We start from the raw sequence: 16,985 nt of genomic DNA on the forward strand, positions 1-16,985 counted from the left end.
GTTTTGCATGTTCTCCCTATGTTCCCATGGGTTTTCTTCCAGGCTCTCATGCTGCAGGTGGTCTGGCTGTGATCAGTTTCCCTTGGGGTAATGAGTGTTTGAATGTATGTGTGTGCGTGTGCATGATCCCCTGCTATAGACTGGTACATTCACACACCCTGTGTTCCAGGACAGGTTTCACAATGAACTTATACTTAAAACAATGTAGAAAAAATTGGAACTTTAAGTGTTATTGTTTTACTCTTTTTTATTTCCTTAATTTAATATTGTGGTGTTGATTAATAATCAAGACAAAAGCAGTCCCACAGCATCTTTTAGCCAACAACTTTACTTGCTTCTTTTTTCTGCTTATTAACAATTCACACACCTGCCCTATCATACATTTAGTATTTTTTCTTATGTGACTCACTATGGTGCAGCTTAGAATTGTCTATTGAAGTGAACACCTTTAATCGTGCAATAAAAACATGTTCTAGACACAACAAATATTGCAGACTATTTCAATACTCGTGATTATCTTCTTATCTAATTGCTCTGCTCATACAATATTTAGCTTTTTCTAGACCCTCAGTCAATGTGACTCTCGGTGAATTGATTAAATACAATAGTATAAATGTCAGGCTTTTAAATACTGGGATTCAAATATATTACACTGGTTTAAGTCTAGCTTTATTTAGATTGTGGTGTGATTCACTACTGTTTGAACTTATTTGGCTGCTCTTTTAAAGTCCTGTTCATATGTTTTCATCATGTTTAATGCAACATCTGTATGATCATTAGTGTTATCAGTGTGACCAACGGGTGTTCTGGGAAACCCTGCTGAATGATGCTGTGTCTGAATTCAGAAACTAAGAAAATAAGACAAAAGATTGTGTTTTCTGCTTATAACATTAAATTTGAATCATAATATATTTCTCAGAAAAACATCTCAAAATGTTTGAGGTACGTACGCTATATGGGAATCTGAGGCTCTCATGGGCATAGAAGTGAAGCATCACAATTACCAGAACCATGTATGGTGTCACATTGTGTTTCAGTTCATATCTATAAATGTGAAGTTTGAACTCATCTAGTTACACACACCATAAAACGCCCTTCCTTCAGTATCATTTAGATAAACCAAACATGCATGCAGCTAGTCACCACTTTTCTCTTCAGACCTGTGAAACAGTTGATTGGCTAAATGCAGGTTTTAGGTCAGGCTCACCTTGAAGATTAATAGACAGAAAAAGAGGTTAGGGAGCATGAGTGTTCTCTCCATGCCTTTATGCTCTTGTTTTCCCTGAGGCATGGTAGAGACTTTTTATTCTGGGAATTGCTGTGCCCCATGATGCACATAGTTCTGTTTGTATTTGTGATATACAAGCAAAAGATCACCAGGGATGCAGCAGTCCTACTTGGGTCATGTGATTCCAGCATTAGAAATAGAATCTCAGAGGGATTTCTGCACTGTGTATTGTGGATGTTTGCATGTTTGCACTGCACTGGTAGAATACTCATATTAATGCAACAAAATGTACAGGCATATGTGATTCACAGGCACATCAATGATTAGCATGTCATTAGAATGTGGTGATGCATTAAACAGTCAGCTCGATCCGCTCACCATGTAAAAGCTCCTCCTCCTGTGAATTTTGACCCTGATATCTCAGTGTCTCCATTAAACAGCTGGCAGCCATGTTGTTCCTAAGGCAACCTAAAGCTTACCCTGGTTGGCCTTGCAGGAAGAACAGAGCATGAAACAGAAAGACGAGAGGGATCACCTGGTCTGACAGGTAAGAAGAGTTTTTTCTCTTTTTCAAACTTCACATTTCATTGCATTTGACTGTAGTCCTGGATTGTTTAATAGTCATGGCTCATGTTGTTGATTAAATCCAGATTTCAGGTATTTGATATTTTTACTTGCACAGTAATGGATTAACAATTAAAGGAATAATTGACTCGTCCATGTCTTTGCATCTGGTTTATTCCATATAATCCTACAGTATTTGTATTTCTCTCTGTGTGCAGCATGGGTTATGATGTGGAGCGCTTTGTGGGCTATGTGAACGAAGGGTTGCTGTGCTGTGTGTGTCGTGACGTGTTGGAGGATCCTCTGCAGGCTCCATGTGAGCATGCTTTTTGTAGCACCTGCATTCATGCCTGGCTTGTGAACCATCAGAACTGCCCTGAGGATCGGCTTCCTCTAAGCATTGCAAACCTGCGTCCTCTCCATAGGTACAACCTAACTGAGAATTTGCCTAAAAATAACATGGTTTTAGTAATGAATAGACACAACACATTGGTAGTTGTATCAGAAAAAGCATGCATGTGCTGATTTTATTCTAATGAATGATATTCTGAATACATATGTCATTGGATTTGAAATTATACAGTGACTCCATGGGACAAATCAGGACAAATAAAAAAAAGCGATTTACCTAAAGATTAGTACAAAATTGACCAATGTTGTACGTTACATGTTGTAAAACCTAATATAATTTTTAAGCAGCAGTGAAGTGTGTTCATTTGCATAGCAATTTGGCCACAGTTACAATTTTTTATCATCTGATGCACTTTTTAGGGATTTATGGTTACAATGAATGTTGTGGATCATCCACAATAGTCATTTTAGTTAATGAGACAAAATACAGCTTGTTTTGTACAAACTCCTATGTTAGGAAATTGACTAACTGTTCCAAAGCCCTGACACTGGAGACTCCTAACACAGATGATAAATCAATTCATTAAATAACGACATAAATAAAAAAAATATCTTTTAATAATTAGATTATAAGTGACTTTAGATTAAAGGGTTATACAGCCATAAAGTGGCTGTAAATGTGTAAATATAGCTGTAAATATATAGGGTTAATAAAGTATTAAAACTGGTGCGCTAATATAAACCTAGAATCTACTGTACAGTGCAGTCAGAACTACTGTTAAAATTAAGTGCTAGACCCAATATTAATTGCATGAGGGGAAGCTAATACTCATAAATCATTTTAATAATCACCTGAAGAAAGCACCTGAAACACCATGTCATGTCAGGATGATTTTGAACTCGGATATTGTTTATTCTTATGAAAGACATGTATTTATTATTATTATTATTATTATTATTATTATTATTATTAAATTGTTTGATGGCTTACCCTAGATTTAAATATGAGAGTATGGCACTTTTTGTTCATTTCGGATGGTGTTCTTTCTCTGCAACTTGGACTTCAACATATTTATCTGCTGTGCAATTATGAATAAAATAATAGCCCAGCCACAAGATCATCATGTTTCAGGAGCCAAGACTGCTATTTGTCCACTAATGAGGAATATTTGAACAACTAATGACTGCAAACTATTACAAAATTTGTTTAGGCACAACCAAGCTTAGAAAAAGTGTGATGTTGATAGTATAGGTTCTATGATATTTAATGCACAGTATAACGGGTGTTACAGATACATGAAGAATGACTTGGCAAGGCTCCAGATGAAATGTACATATCGCTCTCAGGGATGTGAGGTCATCTGTGCGTTGGAGTCCATACGTCAGCATGAACAGCAGTGTGAATTTGCTCTGTTTACTTGTAGCAATGCTGGTATGTACACACACACATTGAACAGAACATCATAGACAACACATATAGAAAACACCAGGTAGATCAATGTACAACAAATACAGTAACTGCAGTACAGTATACAAGAAGTGCCAGAGGATGATGATGCCCTATGGCCTCTTGGTATATATACACACACACACACACACACACACACACACACACACACACACACACACACACACAAAATAGCAGCAGATGTTTATTATAGAATAAAGTAACCACAAAGTCTAACTACCAGAGTAGTCAAGACCCCCTTGAACAGCTAATGTAGTATAGCATTTAGCTCAACCAGTAAGCAAACCACACTATTATAGGAGATCTAGTATGGGTTCAGTCCTCAGCATTAAGGATTATCTAGTGTCTAGGATTAACTTCTATTTCTAACCTTTATCAATTGGGTAGGGTTTCTTCTGGTTTTTACTTCCTAAAATGATCCATGTACATAGAATGACCATGCGGAATTGGCCCCTGTGCGAGTGTGTCATTCTATCAGCTGTAAATACTCCTGTTATGAGCTTAAGCTCAACAGCAACCCTGATCAGGATAAAAACCATGACTTAGGACGATTGAATGGTGAAGCAGAAAAAAAAAAAAAAAAAAAAAACGTATCTGACAACAGAACTAAATCTCTTAATAATGGCTATATGCTTTGGTTACTAATTTGTTTTAACCTACTGTCATATTAAGAAATGTTAGCTAAAATGAAATAAAGATTAAATAAATTATACCTTTTGTTTTTAAACAGTATGCACCTTTATATTTTCCTTTTAATAGGTGCATTTAATCAAGGAGCCAATTATATGGTAGTAGCACAATTCCTAAAATAATGCACATACAGTGCAAGTGAGTCTTGTTCGTGACAAGAGTGAAACTTTGTCAGGAGTGTGGTCTTCTGCTTTTGTAGCCTATCCAGCTTAAGCTTTGACATGTTGAGCATTCTGATGGTTTTCTGCTCAAAATGGCTGTAAAGAGCGGTTATCTAAATTACTGTAGACTTCCAGTCAGCTTTTACCAGCCTGTAATTTTTTTGAACTAGGTCATTTTTTTTTCTTCTGACCTCCCTTATCAGCAAGGCTTTTGCAAATATTTAAACATTCAAAGCAGCACCAAGCTACAAGCAATCCTAATTTCTTGCTTCCGTTTGATGAGAACATTACCATTCTACTCCACATGATTTGCTGACTTGATAATTGTATAAATGTGTAGACAGGTGTTAAGAAAGTGGATGGTAAATGGACTTTCGCTTATCATGTCTGAATAGTTGAACCAGATTCATCGGTAAACTTTTTCACTTTGATTTTATAATACATACAGAACAAATCTCTAACCATCTAAATGTTTGTTGTTTCTATGTACAGGTGAGGACTACCTGTGTTACCACTGTGGTAGGTTCACAGATTTCATATTGTGCAGTACTTAAATTAAAATAAACCGTAACCCATAAATGTTAAAATGCTTCTTCACTGTTACTTCTGCTCACTGCTTCTCACAGGTTATCCAAAGCAAGTGTCTCAGCACTCTCTTGAAGCACACTTATGCGTGTGTGAGTACCGCAACAGAATGTGTACACGAGGGTGCGGATACACACTTTTAAATGCAGACAAGGCTCAGCACAACTGCATCTCTGAACTCCGAGCTGAGCTGGACTTACTGAGGTAAAGACAAATAAGAGGTCTTGCAAACAAGCATTATTTACACTCGATTGTACTTTTTCCAACTCTTTCAATTACTTTGGGGTTATTAACTATTCGAATAGGACTTAAAGTTCAGGGTCTCATTGTAGGCTTACAAAAATATAAAATGTTGCACATGCACTGAATAACACAAAAAAATAGTTCCACAATGCTAGCATGGAACTAGTATCCATTAATCAGCTATTTTGTTAAATATTTGCACAGTCTATTAACATCTGGGTTTGTCTCCAAAGGCAAAATTGGTGAGGGATGGAGACAATAATTGATCTATAATCTCAATGTGTCAGACAAAACTGAATCTACAGTCTGGTCTATAGACTAAGAGTCCCAAGATAAGAGTCCCAAATTGTGTTGTGCGTTTGATAGGACTGAACTGGATTGTAAGGTGGAGAAAGTGAGGCATGAGATGGAGTCTCGGTTGGATTCTCAAAGAAGACATATGGTAAAAAAGGAGAGCCTACTAAAAAACGAGGTGGACGAGCTCAAGGTACACACCCACACACACTATTTAAAATTTTATTGGTTAAGCTTGAGTGTGTTTACTTAATCTTTAAACGTATTACTGTAGGAGATATTCCTATAAATAAAAAGAAAGATTGCACCATTGATTTAATTTTCATTTGAACTTTTTGTAAGTCATTTACATTTTGTTTAGGACCAACTTTCCTGTGTGGTGTCTGACGTGTGCGCGTTACTGGGAGCAGAGCGAACCCGCAGGCGAGAGCTGGAGAGGGCGGAGCTTGAGAGAGCAGAGCTCCTGGAACATCTGAAGAAGGAGGTTCTTAAATCAGGCACGGCCACTCAAACGCTGATGCGTCACAATGAGGAGCATCGAAAGCAAAACCCACATAGCCTAACGTTAGACTGCCTCAAGAAGAAGAGCAGAGAATTCACAGATCTCTGAAAAGTGGCACACATGACTGCATAACTACCAAAATCCTACTGGTGCTAACTGGTGCTTATGGTTCAACACTCTAGTAACATTTTTTCAGTAAAATATTAGGTGTTTTTATATCATAGATTTATAAATGTTTAAGGATTTACCAAAACAGATTAAATGATTCACATCTTTTCAAAATGGATTTATTTCACATGAACTCCCCAACTATTTATCTCTAACTGGCTCACAATAAAATACGTTGCAAAGTGTCCATCATGCTGTCGTTCTTGGAAAACAGCACTTCTTAAGAAACAGCTGTATAAAAAAAAAAAATGCTTTTTAAATGCTGAAATGTCAGATTTAAAGGGTATTAAACAAGTGGATATTCACAGAATTTTAATCGGCTTTTGACAGAAAAAACAACAACAAATATAACATTACAATAAATTCATCCACTGATTCTCAAGTCCATGTCCTGATTGGTCCTTTAGAGCCACAAGGCTAAGTCTTCATAGTTTACAGTTATTAGCGGGTGAAAGAGCGTACGTGCCGGCCTCGTCCGCCTCCACTCCCGCCGCTGCTGCTGAATTTCCCTTGACCACGCCCACTGTTACTTACTCCACCACCTCCTACACTCAGTCCACCTCCACTTAACCACGAAAGACCAGCGCCTCTTCCTCTGGGGGCACGGTCTCGTGGAGCCAAGCGGTATGCACCTGAAGAAAGTTCAGGAAAAACAGTAAAACAAAGGAAAAACAACTAAACCTCAAAGTCATTCATCTCATGTAAAAATTGATGCATTACTGAGACTTAATGCTGAGAATTGCTTAACCTTAAGGCATCTGTTTTTTGTTGCAGATTAAAGCCAAGTAACACATTTTTTTTTCCTGCTTAATTTTCATTCCTAGTCTTTGAGCTTTTGTGTGTCTATTACTTTCCAGCTATTTTGTTCGGAAGTAAATGAACCGGGCTTTGAATGATATTTAGTACACTAGATCAGCCAATTTAAAAACATTTTGCATCCCCTGAGTAACCATGCTAAAGCTTGTATCCATTGAAGGACATTGTGCACATAGTACTTGTTCTTACATCCTTTACTAGGTGATCTGGGAATAGAAAACAACTTTACACAAATTCCATTCAGCTAAGCGAGAGATATTACATAGTAGGGCAGCAACAACTAATCGATAAAATCAATAATCGGTAATAAAATTACAGTCAGCAGTCAGCGAATGCCTTTATTGATAACTTGGGCTGCTCAAGTTATGGCTTAGCATGACGGTAAGATATCACAGCCTCTTTCAAATGGTGCTGACTGCAGGAAAAAAAAGAAAAAAAGGAAAAGAAAACACACTGGAGTGAAGGTGAAACATCAGCACAGTGAACAGAAACTGTAAAATCCTCATCATGTGAAAATGGTGTAGTTTAATGAAGTGCTATCGTGTTAACTGTTTGTAACTTCGGGACAGTCGCACTGGATCTGTTCGGTCATGACTCGTGAGCATCGGGCTGCGCAATCAGCTCGCTCACGACGTGATGGATTCATTTAAAAACGGTGCAAAAATGCACTTAATCTAAAAGAAGTAAAAAATGTGATTTTTAGTCACTGTTGTTGTTTTTAGTAAATGCTTATGCATTTGTACACCAATGCATATTTTTTCCTTTCTTTTTAAGCCAGTTCGCTCGCTGCCTTTCTCCGTTCCATTCTCTTTTACAGCGTTTGTCTACTACAACAGTTAACTTATGTGATTTACTGCGGCTTTACTGCGTTCAAATGTTTGCATATTTAACGCATGAATCATTTAATTATTATACAGAATTTCATTTGTTCTAGATGCTTAACAGAACTAAATGTTTGAATATTTTTTTAAAGCATGGTTGTCAACTTGCCATCTGTAATTATCATTAAAAACAATACAAATGCTGATTTACACAATTTACACATTGCATACTCAAATGTTGTTGTTTTTTTTGTTTGTTTTGTTTTACAGATAGAAACCCAGCATTAGTAAATTTGTTCAAAGGAGAAATCCCCCCCCACACACACCTCAACAAGCAGCCACTATAATCTTTAAAATGTCAAAATTAAACAAAGTTTAACTTAATTATGTGGCTTTTGCATTTTTTTTTTTAACGTACTCCTTTATACATAAATACCCTGAATTAGGGTTTTATATAGTTATAATAAGCAGAACAGCATTTTATTTGTTTATCCGATTAATCGGGGGGAAATCGTCCGATGTAGCAAATTTCAATAAAGATAATCATGCAATTATTCATAATAAATCATTTAAATTCCATTTAATTCCCTATGAAATACCTGCATGTGCATAGACGAGTGTACCTGTTGGCGGCTGCCTCGTTGGTAATGGCCGTGTAAAGTTACTTTGTGCTCCTCGGGGCTCACTGTATGTCCCTCTGTGAGTGACTGCGGTCACTGGAGCACTCCATGTAGAGCCCCGCCCACCTTCCCGGCGAGGATAATTACCTTAGGTACGAAGAAAAAAATGCAAACAGCTGTTTTCAAACTACAGCAATAATAAGACCTGTATATGTGTTTGAGTATAATAAGCTGCACGTACTGGCAAGCAGTGCACTTTTGGGTGCGGGTGGAGTGAAGAAGCGGGTGTGGCTTTGGAAGCCCCGTCCTCTGGTCCCACCAGCAAAAAGGCCTCTGGTGGGTGGCTTGGCACCTCCCCCTTTGATAGGGCGTTTGGGTAGAGCCAAGCCTGCTGGTAGGCTCACTTCCTTGAACTCTGCAGCCAAGAAGTCATCTACGTGCATGGAGGGTGGCCGGCTGGTGTTCTGTTTACGCTGTCTGAAGATGTCGTGTGGCCGGTTGAGTTGGTTGAAAGCACCACGTCCACGTCCGCGAGGAGCCATCATGATGTGAGCACGCTTAGCCGGCTCCACGTAATCTGATTTGCCGCTATTAAGAGAGGAGTGCAGAGAAATTAGGCTTAGACAATGTGGATTATTCAATGTACACAAGGACATTGACATTTTGCATACATGCAATGTGTAATTAGGGTTTAATTCACAGCAATCTGAACTCTAGCGGGGTAATGCACAGCAAATCACACTGAACTGAGCTAAAAGAGCTGAATCACTTAAGATTCAAGAAATACAATAAACAAAAAAATGGACGTAAAAAATGGACGTAATGGACTGTGTTTTTAGTGCCTCGGTAATTATAATTTCTACATGTACTTTGCAAAGCTTATTTCCATTCCTGTGTGTCTGACCAATGTACGTGCATATAAATGTGTTTTGTGTGTACCTAGAGGTGATAAAGGTTTCATGTTTGTGCTTCCCCAGTCTAAAGCCCTTTGCTGGCTTGCTGTGGCCTGGTGAAGTAGGCTCGCTCAGGAACGAACGGTCTAACTCGGCCTTCAGGTTCAGATCGGGACAACACTGCTGCGCCAGTGCGACCAGGTCTACTTTAACCTGCAAGGTAACACACACAAGCACCAGATAATATATCAGTACAAATGCAGAGCATAGAGTCTCGCTCATCTTGAAGTAATTCCCTATGAAAGAATTGCCAAGTAACTGAAAACTAGTAGTAGTGGTAACTAGTCAAACAGGTAGTAGGGGAAAGGTTAGATTAAACAAAACAATAAACACTCACAATGTCCTGTTCTGTCTCCATGTCATCGGACTGGAACGGAGAATACCAAAGAGCTCTCAGCTGATCGTCCAATAGGTCAGAGAGAATGTATACAGTTCTTTTGAAAGAGAACACACAATCACACAATGACATTAAGGACCAACACTGAGCAATACATAAATTTCACCCAATAAAAGCATGATTAGAGTAAAACAAGAACTCATCAAGCAGGTGAGCCTGACTCCATCTGATACCTGTTGTTAAACTGGGTTTGGAGTGGCTCTGGGGAAGGCAAAGTTGGCTCAGGTTCAGGATCTGCTGGGCTCATCGTCTCTACGGTATTTTCCACAATCTGACGAAGGCTCACTACATTCTCCAGCAGAGCTTCCAATGAATCATCCTCTTTAAGGAGTTCCTATGAGATTTTGGAAATAACACAACCTTTAGATGCAAGATATACCAAAAATCATACTCAGCCAGAGAGCACTTTATTACACCAGAGTTACACTTGCTCTAAAACACACATACACATATGCAAGATGGTATCCTTTTATCAGCATATCATTTTTTAATAACAAGGTGGATTGTGCGTATAATCCACCTTGCAGTACCAATAAGGGGCAGTATAGGGCTGCAAAACACATCCGGTATTACATCATCTTACTTATTTGGCATATTTTCCTGGCTAGAAATTCTAAACAAAAAACACATTTGTGCTATACTGTGCTCATAATCTAAATCACACAATCCCAACTTTCTGTCCTACATACACCAGGCATAACATTATAACCTTATAACATTATGACCGGTAAATGGATAACACTGAAATTATCTTTTCGTTGTGGCACTTGTTAGTGGGTGGGATATATGCAGCAAGTGAACATTTTGTCCTCAAAGTTGATATGTTAAAAGCAGGAAAAATGGGCAAGCGTAAGGATTCGAGTAAGTTTGACAAGCGCCAAATTATGATGTCTAGACGACTGGGTCAGAGCATTTCCAAAACTGCAGCTCTTGTGGGGTTTCAGGTCTACAGTGGTCAGCATCTATTAAAAGTGGTCCAAGGAAGGGAGAGTGTTAAACCAGCGACGACGGAGCGAAGACTGACCCCATGTGGTCCAATCAAATTGCTGAAGAAGTTGAGGCTGTTAATGTTCGAGGGGTCAGCACAATTTTGGCAGCAAAAGGGGGCGAACACAATAAAGGTGGTCATAATGTTATGCCTGACCGGTGTATTTTAGTGCTCTAACATGTACCTCAACTCAGGAACGGCTGCTAAATGGCAGATAAACTATCATGGGCAGGGAAAACACTAATGTGTGTAAATTACATGATATAGTCACATCTAACTCCGTGCTAAATGCTCCACACTGCACCAACACTGAAATGTAAAATGTATGTCCTGAAAATCACATTAGAGCATTCACAACATGAAAACATCTAGTCGCTTCTCATGTGATAGTGCCTGCATACCTTATTTCGAATCTGGGGATTTAGTAGTAGCTAAATGGTTAACGCTCCAGGTTACCTATCTAAAAGTCGGGAAATCAAGCCCCAGTATTGCCAATCTGCCACCCTGTAGCTATTGAGCAAAAGCTATTAACCCTCTGTGCTCCAGGAGCGCTGTATCATGGCTGACCCTGTACTCTGGTCTAACTTCCTAACATTCCAAGGACATGCGAAGAAATAATTTACAGCACAGTAAAATTCTATGTGACAATTAAAAAGCTTTTTTCTTTCTTCGTTCTTTTTTGATGAGGGGAGCAGGAGTTTGCTCCCCTCATGGAGCATCACTACTTTTGCTCTCGTTACATGCATGTGGAATCATCAAGATTCATACATACTAACTGATTAGATTAGAATATATATAAAATGTGCTCTTATTCCAATGCACTTCATACCGTAATGTGTTTCTCCAACTCTGCAAGGGGATGTTCAGTAGAATCATCTTTCCACTGGAGCAGCTGTTTCATATCACTCACACTCAAAGCCAAAGAGCGAGAGTCCATATCTTCATCCTGTTACAGTACAAATAGGTGCTCAAAAGCATGTACAAGCATGTACATGTTATCACACGATTCAGTGTTTGTTACAACAAAAACAGCAGGAAGTCATTTTGCTGCTCACCACTGAGTCATTGTTGAGGATCTGCCGTAGGAAATCCAACAGCACTGCTAGCAGTTCAGGCGATTCTTTATTAAAAGATGTGATATCTCTGCGGAGCAGTGACGACACGGCAGAATTGTGCTTCTTCAGTGAGCTGCGACGTAAAGTTTGTTAATTTATACGCCAAAACTTAGGTCAGCACTCATAGGTTATAAAAAATTGTATAAATAAAGCATACTGGTACCTCTTTAAGTGATAAAGCCCATAGTCATGTTCAGTCAAAAACATCATTGTTCTGAGGCAAGTGAGCTGAAGAGGGTAGCTGCTGTGCATGTGACTGAGCACCTCCAACATTCTGTCACAGATACCCGGCATCATGTCCTTCGAAGGCAAGGCATTGGCCAACTGCTCTGCCTCAGACACACACACCTCCCCTGAGCCACTCACAGTCAGAGAAATGTCCTGGTCACACAACGATTGGATAATTGAAGCTATGAGTTCAGCATTTTGTTGCATCATAGATAGGCTAGCGTCCACCGGGGGGAGGAGCATCGAAAGCAGGATTGACAGTATCTCGACCGGTTTCTCTTCAGGCCTCCCTTCGCTCCGCACCTCACTACGTATGGCTCCGCCCAGCAGAGCCAACATGGCTGCCTTACAAGAACGCTGAGACACCAGTGAGTCTAGCAGGGCTAGTAGCCTTGTCAACTGCAAAGTCACGGTTTCCCTACACAGAAATAAGTAAATAGATTAAACCAACATCTCCTGAGCACACAAATCTTAATAAATAAAATATAAACACACTGTAGAATTTCCTACAATGAATACCAGCAATCACCAAAAATGTCACATGTGACCACTTCGACAATCTTACAGTTGCATCTCTTCATGCAGCTGCTCCAGCAGGGTCCCCATGACGAGGGTGGCGGTCGGCGCTGCGAGGTCGCAGAGCTGCACACACACTCGCCGGAGCACGGACAGCAGAGGTGGGCAGCTGCTCACACAAATGCACCTCAACACCTCCTGTAAAGTATGTGCCCGAGCATGCAGATGCATACTCCACAGCTTACGCGTGTTCATCGCCACTCCGATGTCTTGGACTGACAAAGCCTGTCATGGAGAGAAAACAATGTATGTCAGTATTTAAACAGCAAAGTCTTGTGAGCTTCCTACACTGCAACTCCTACAATCTAAGCGGTACTAAAGCGTAAGGAGCAAAGCAAAGAGTTAGCTTTCTCTTACGCAAGAAAAAAATCCTGGGTGTATTTCAGAACCGATAACAAAAAAGCCATATTACCGGAATGTCATATATTTTCAAAATTCTGATATTTCAGCTACAATTAACAAAACATTTATGAGAAAAATTACTTATAAAATGTATTCATTATTTAAAAATATCCAAATGACTCCCAGGTCCCATTAATTAGACTAAAATGTACAAATGAATGTGTAGCACTAATGTAAATTAATTCAAATGTTTATTGATGAGCTAATTGAGTTTATTTTTTCATAACATTATATAACGACTTATGTAGCCGTAATCTATATCCTGTCCTGATGTATCAACATTGTGTTTGTTCTTGGCAAAAAGGCAGAAAGTCTCTGTGGAGTTTGTTAATAGCATGTAAAAACGTTATTTGATTCTATAACATTTTTAATGACATTTTTTTGGATTCTACAATATGATTGGCCGAGTTGTATTCTAAGCCTCTGTTGTATCCATGAAATACATAAACCTGTCACCTTTCACAATAATGATTGTGCTTCGGTTTAATTAGGCAAGATTTGAGGAAATAAAACTATTACATTGTTATTTTTCTTCTGTAAAGTTCCCAATAATTGCCTGTTATGTTACACAGCTACAAAAGCTTACTGTTACCAAACTTGATAGTACATTAAATTATGTATTTAACAGTAGATTGTATCATTGCTTTTGTTGCTGTTTTATGAGAGGCGTTAAGCACTGAAAGTGTGCGTTACAGTGATTTTATCACGGCTAATTTTTCACACTGTTTCATGTTGTGCCTACAGACCGAGACGTTTTAACGTCTGTTTAAGCTCATTAATATGCCTGTATGTGTTTCTCTTATCAGTCCACTCCAGTTGCATGTGTGTAGTACCTGTGTGGTCTGCATGGGCAGTGGTAAAGGCAGGAGCTCTGATAACAGACTGAGGCTGCTGTAAATGTTCTCTGGTACAGCAGTAATGGAGTTGAGCACCTCTTTCAGCATGAGAGACCAGCTGTTCGCTGCCACCGTTTCCTCAGAGCCGGTCTCCTGCTCACTCACAGCGTGTGTGAAAGTCAGTAAAACGTCAGTAATGTCGCTCTGCAGGCGCAGCTCCTCGGCATCCAGTCGCCCCAGCGGTGTGGAGCATGCGAGCGTGTGCAGGGTAACGCACACGGCAGGGACGCGCACGTCTCGGAACTCGCACGCACCACCATGCAGCAGCTCACTCAGCATTGCTCTTATGAGTCTCAGCGTGCAGGACGCAAGTGTCATCATCATCATGCGCTGAGGCGTGGGGCCTAAGGGTCCGTGCAATCGCCAGGGGGGTAACAACACCGCGGTCAACTTTTGGAGGACTTTAATAAAGGTGTCCATTCCTTCAGCGCTGAACAGTGAGATCACTGCCTGGTTCCACTTCAGGTCCTTCTGCTGGCCTATATGTACGAAATAGGTTAATGACAAATGTTGCTGCACACACTGCATTATAGTGAAAAATAGAACGCTTTCTTCAAAACAGCCTTGGTCATATGAAAGCTGGGTCATAATACTTTATACAGAACATTCAGAAAATCTTTATTTTCTCACTTTTTTCCTATTTTTTGATCATTTTATTTATTTATTTTTCTACATCTATACTCCATACAACTCAATAACAAAATGTTATAAATGGAAAAATTTTATGAGAACAACAATCTTAAATATCACACAATAACATTCAGATCATTTTTTAGCAACCCATTTCTCTGAATTATTTTTAAAACATGTCTACACTTTGATTGGAATCCACCTGTGGCACAGTCAACCTGTGGATACTAAGGATACTAAAAAGAGGCTTTAATCCTTCTGCAAAAGTTCACCCATCACCACACATGATCTTTAGAGCCTAATCAGAGTGAAAATCAGGTTCTTGGTCAGCTCTCTTATCAAGAACTTTCTCTCTTTATTACTCAGGTTGGCTTAGCTCTACCAAGAGTTCTGGTTGCATCAAGCTTCTTCTATTTAGGAATTAAGGAGGCCACTGTGCTCCTGGGAACCTTTATTGCAGCAGACTTTTTGTAGCTTTCCCCAGATCTGTGCCAGACCTCAACATAATCCTGATTCTGAGCTCAACAGGCAGCTCCTTAAACCTAGGATTAATGTCTAATTTGATACGCATTTGAATGGACTTTAATCAAAGTGTAGAAACATGATAAAGACAAATACGTTGTACTTGAGCTAAATTTTAGGCAACACAACAAAAGATCTAAATACTTATCTAAAGTCAGGGCCACATTAAATTTTTTCCCCTTTTTTCCTTTTTTATATTTTTGCAAAGTTAACACAAATTAGTTTTTTTCTTTGTCATTGTGAAAGTATGGAATGAAGATTTATGTGGGGAAATTTTTTATTTATTTATTTAACCTTTATTTTTACAGGCAAGTCATTAAGAACAGGTTCTTATTTACAATAGTGGCCTGTAAATACTGAGACATGAAACAAAGTGTATAAAAAAAAAAAAAAAAAAAAAAAAAAAAAAAAGGGAATTTTTTTGTGCTATACATAATAAAAAAAAATATATATACATACCTGACACAGTAGCTGGTGGGCAGGCAATGTGACAAAGCACTCTGAGGGCAGTAACAAGGCCCACTCCGTCTGCCGTCATTACATTCTCCAGATTCTGATTCAAACAACAGAATCTTAGCTATGCATGGCTAATTTTTTTATATTTTGCCCACAGTATATTATTAATGGGTCCCTGCACTTTATAAATACATGCATTAGTTCTTATTATAGACAAACACAGGTCCTATTTGATCTCTAATCATGGTGGGGTTAAATATAAACGATATATGCAATGATACTGTTATATAGCACAAAGTTTAATGCGAAATGATTTGCATTAATGGCATATCATTAGACCATTTGAAAGAATTTACTCATTTCGAGCCACTGTAGCCTTAAATTCCTGTTTTTGGCTGACAGGACTGGAAACATATATCATCTGATATTGTAGATCAACCATTTGGTGTTCTACTATGCTTTTTTGTTCACCACTATTAAAAGGAGAGAATATTTGCCTTATAATAGTCTGATCTCCTTTGACCTCTCTCGTCAATAAGGCAGTTCTGCCTAAAAAAAATTGCCATTTATTGGATGATTTTCAACCCTCATCCCCACCATTCTATGTAAACAATAAAGATTAATGTGCATGAAAACTAGGGCTGGGCGATATGGCCTAAAAAAAAATCCCCGAATTTTTCACAAAAAATCCGATTTGTGATTTAAATAGATTTTTTCCCCCTGCTTAAAATCAATCTGCATATGACAAAGAAAATGTTCAAAAAAAAGTTTTAACTTTATTAAATAGAGTTTATTTATCCTTCTGGGATTTTAACCCACTTTGGGTTAAAGTACAATCAGAAACAACAAGCCAAAAAATACAAGATGGCAGGCCCTGCCATTGTAAATTGTGAAAATAGAACGTAACATAACATAAAATGAGCAAACCTACAGAGAAAAATGTTTTATGAGTGTTTAAATGTGGAACTTGATTGAAAATGCACCTGAGGTTTGGAGTGATTTTGCCTTTACTTTTCTCCAAAACTCCACAGTAAAATGAGAAAATTTAAGAGTAATAGACAGGGACACTGTAAATAAGAAGTATTTAAAAGATTAAACAAACCTATAAAGAAAAATTTTTATGAGTGTTTGAATGTGGAACATGGTTGAAAATGCACTGATGCTTGGAGTGATTTTGCCTTTACATTTCTTAAAAACTCCACAGTAAAATAAGTTGAAATTTGAAATAAGAATATAATAGACAGCGAGATTCTAAATAAGAATTATTTGAAAGATTGAGCAAACCTCAAAAAAAATTTTATGAGTGTTTGA

General features: G+C 38.5%; 2 protein-coding genes across 5 annotated transcripts in view; one reads left to right on the forward strand and one right to left on the reverse strand.

Moving 5' to 3' along the window:
- rnf41l (ring finger protein 41, like) lies at nucleotides 1-6,441 on the forward strand. The gene is made up of 8 exons (XM_083530037.1): nucleotides 1-87; nucleotides 1,669-1,775; nucleotides 2,011-2,217; nucleotides 3,436-3,575; nucleotides 4,955-4,981; nucleotides 5,089-5,251; nucleotides 5,657-5,777; nucleotides 5,946-6,441. Exons 3-8 carry the CDS (start codon nucleotides 2,012-2,014, stop codon nucleotides 6,192-6,194), a joined length of 906 nt encoding a protein of 301 aa, XP_083386163.1. The 5' UTR covers nucleotides 1-87; nucleotides 1,669-1,775; nucleotide 2,011; the 3' UTR covers nucleotides 6,195-6,441.
- The window catches only part of virma (vir like m6A methyltransferase associated), a 25,606-nt gene continuing 14,980 nt past the window's right edge, over nucleotides 6,360-16,985 (reverse strand). For 2 of the 4 annotated variants that reach the window (XM_083529797.1, XM_083529795.1), the window contains exons 12-23: nucleotides 15,678-15,771; nucleotides 14,004-14,545; nucleotides 12,758-12,993; nucleotides 12,128-12,610; nucleotides 11,905-12,037; nucleotides 11,679-11,795; nucleotides 10,035-10,195; nucleotides 9,802-9,898; nucleotides 9,451-9,617; nucleotides 8,753-9,099; nucleotides 8,515-8,658; nucleotides 6,360-6,886 (exon numbers count right to left, since the gene is read on the reverse strand). In XM_083529797.1, the coding sequence (XP_083385923.1) occupies nucleotides 6,696-6,886; nucleotides 8,515-8,658; nucleotides 8,753-9,099; nucleotides 9,451-9,617; nucleotides 9,802-9,898; nucleotides 10,035-10,195; nucleotides 11,679-11,795; nucleotides 11,905-12,037; nucleotides 12,128-12,610; nucleotides 12,758-12,993; nucleotides 14,004-14,545; nucleotides 15,678-15,771 (2,712 nt within the window). In that variant the 3' untranslated portion in view covers nucleotides 6,360-6,695. Of the gene's footprint in view, nucleotides 6,887-8,490; nucleotides 8,659-8,752; nucleotides 9,100-9,450; nucleotides 9,618-9,801; nucleotides 9,899-10,034; nucleotides 10,196-11,678; nucleotides 11,796-11,904; nucleotides 12,038-12,127; nucleotides 12,611-12,757; nucleotides 12,994-14,003; nucleotides 14,546-15,677; nucleotides 15,772-16,985 lie in introns of all 4 variants that reach the window. The other 2 variants (XM_083529796.1, XM_083529794.1) reach the window with 1 other exon arrangement.

Source organism: Silurus aristotelis, assembly GCF_946808225.1.
Source record: "Silurus aristotelis genome assembly, chromosome: 25".
Lineage (NCBI taxonomy): Eukaryota > Metazoa > Chordata > Actinopteri > Siluriformes > Siluridae > Silurus > Silurus aristotelis.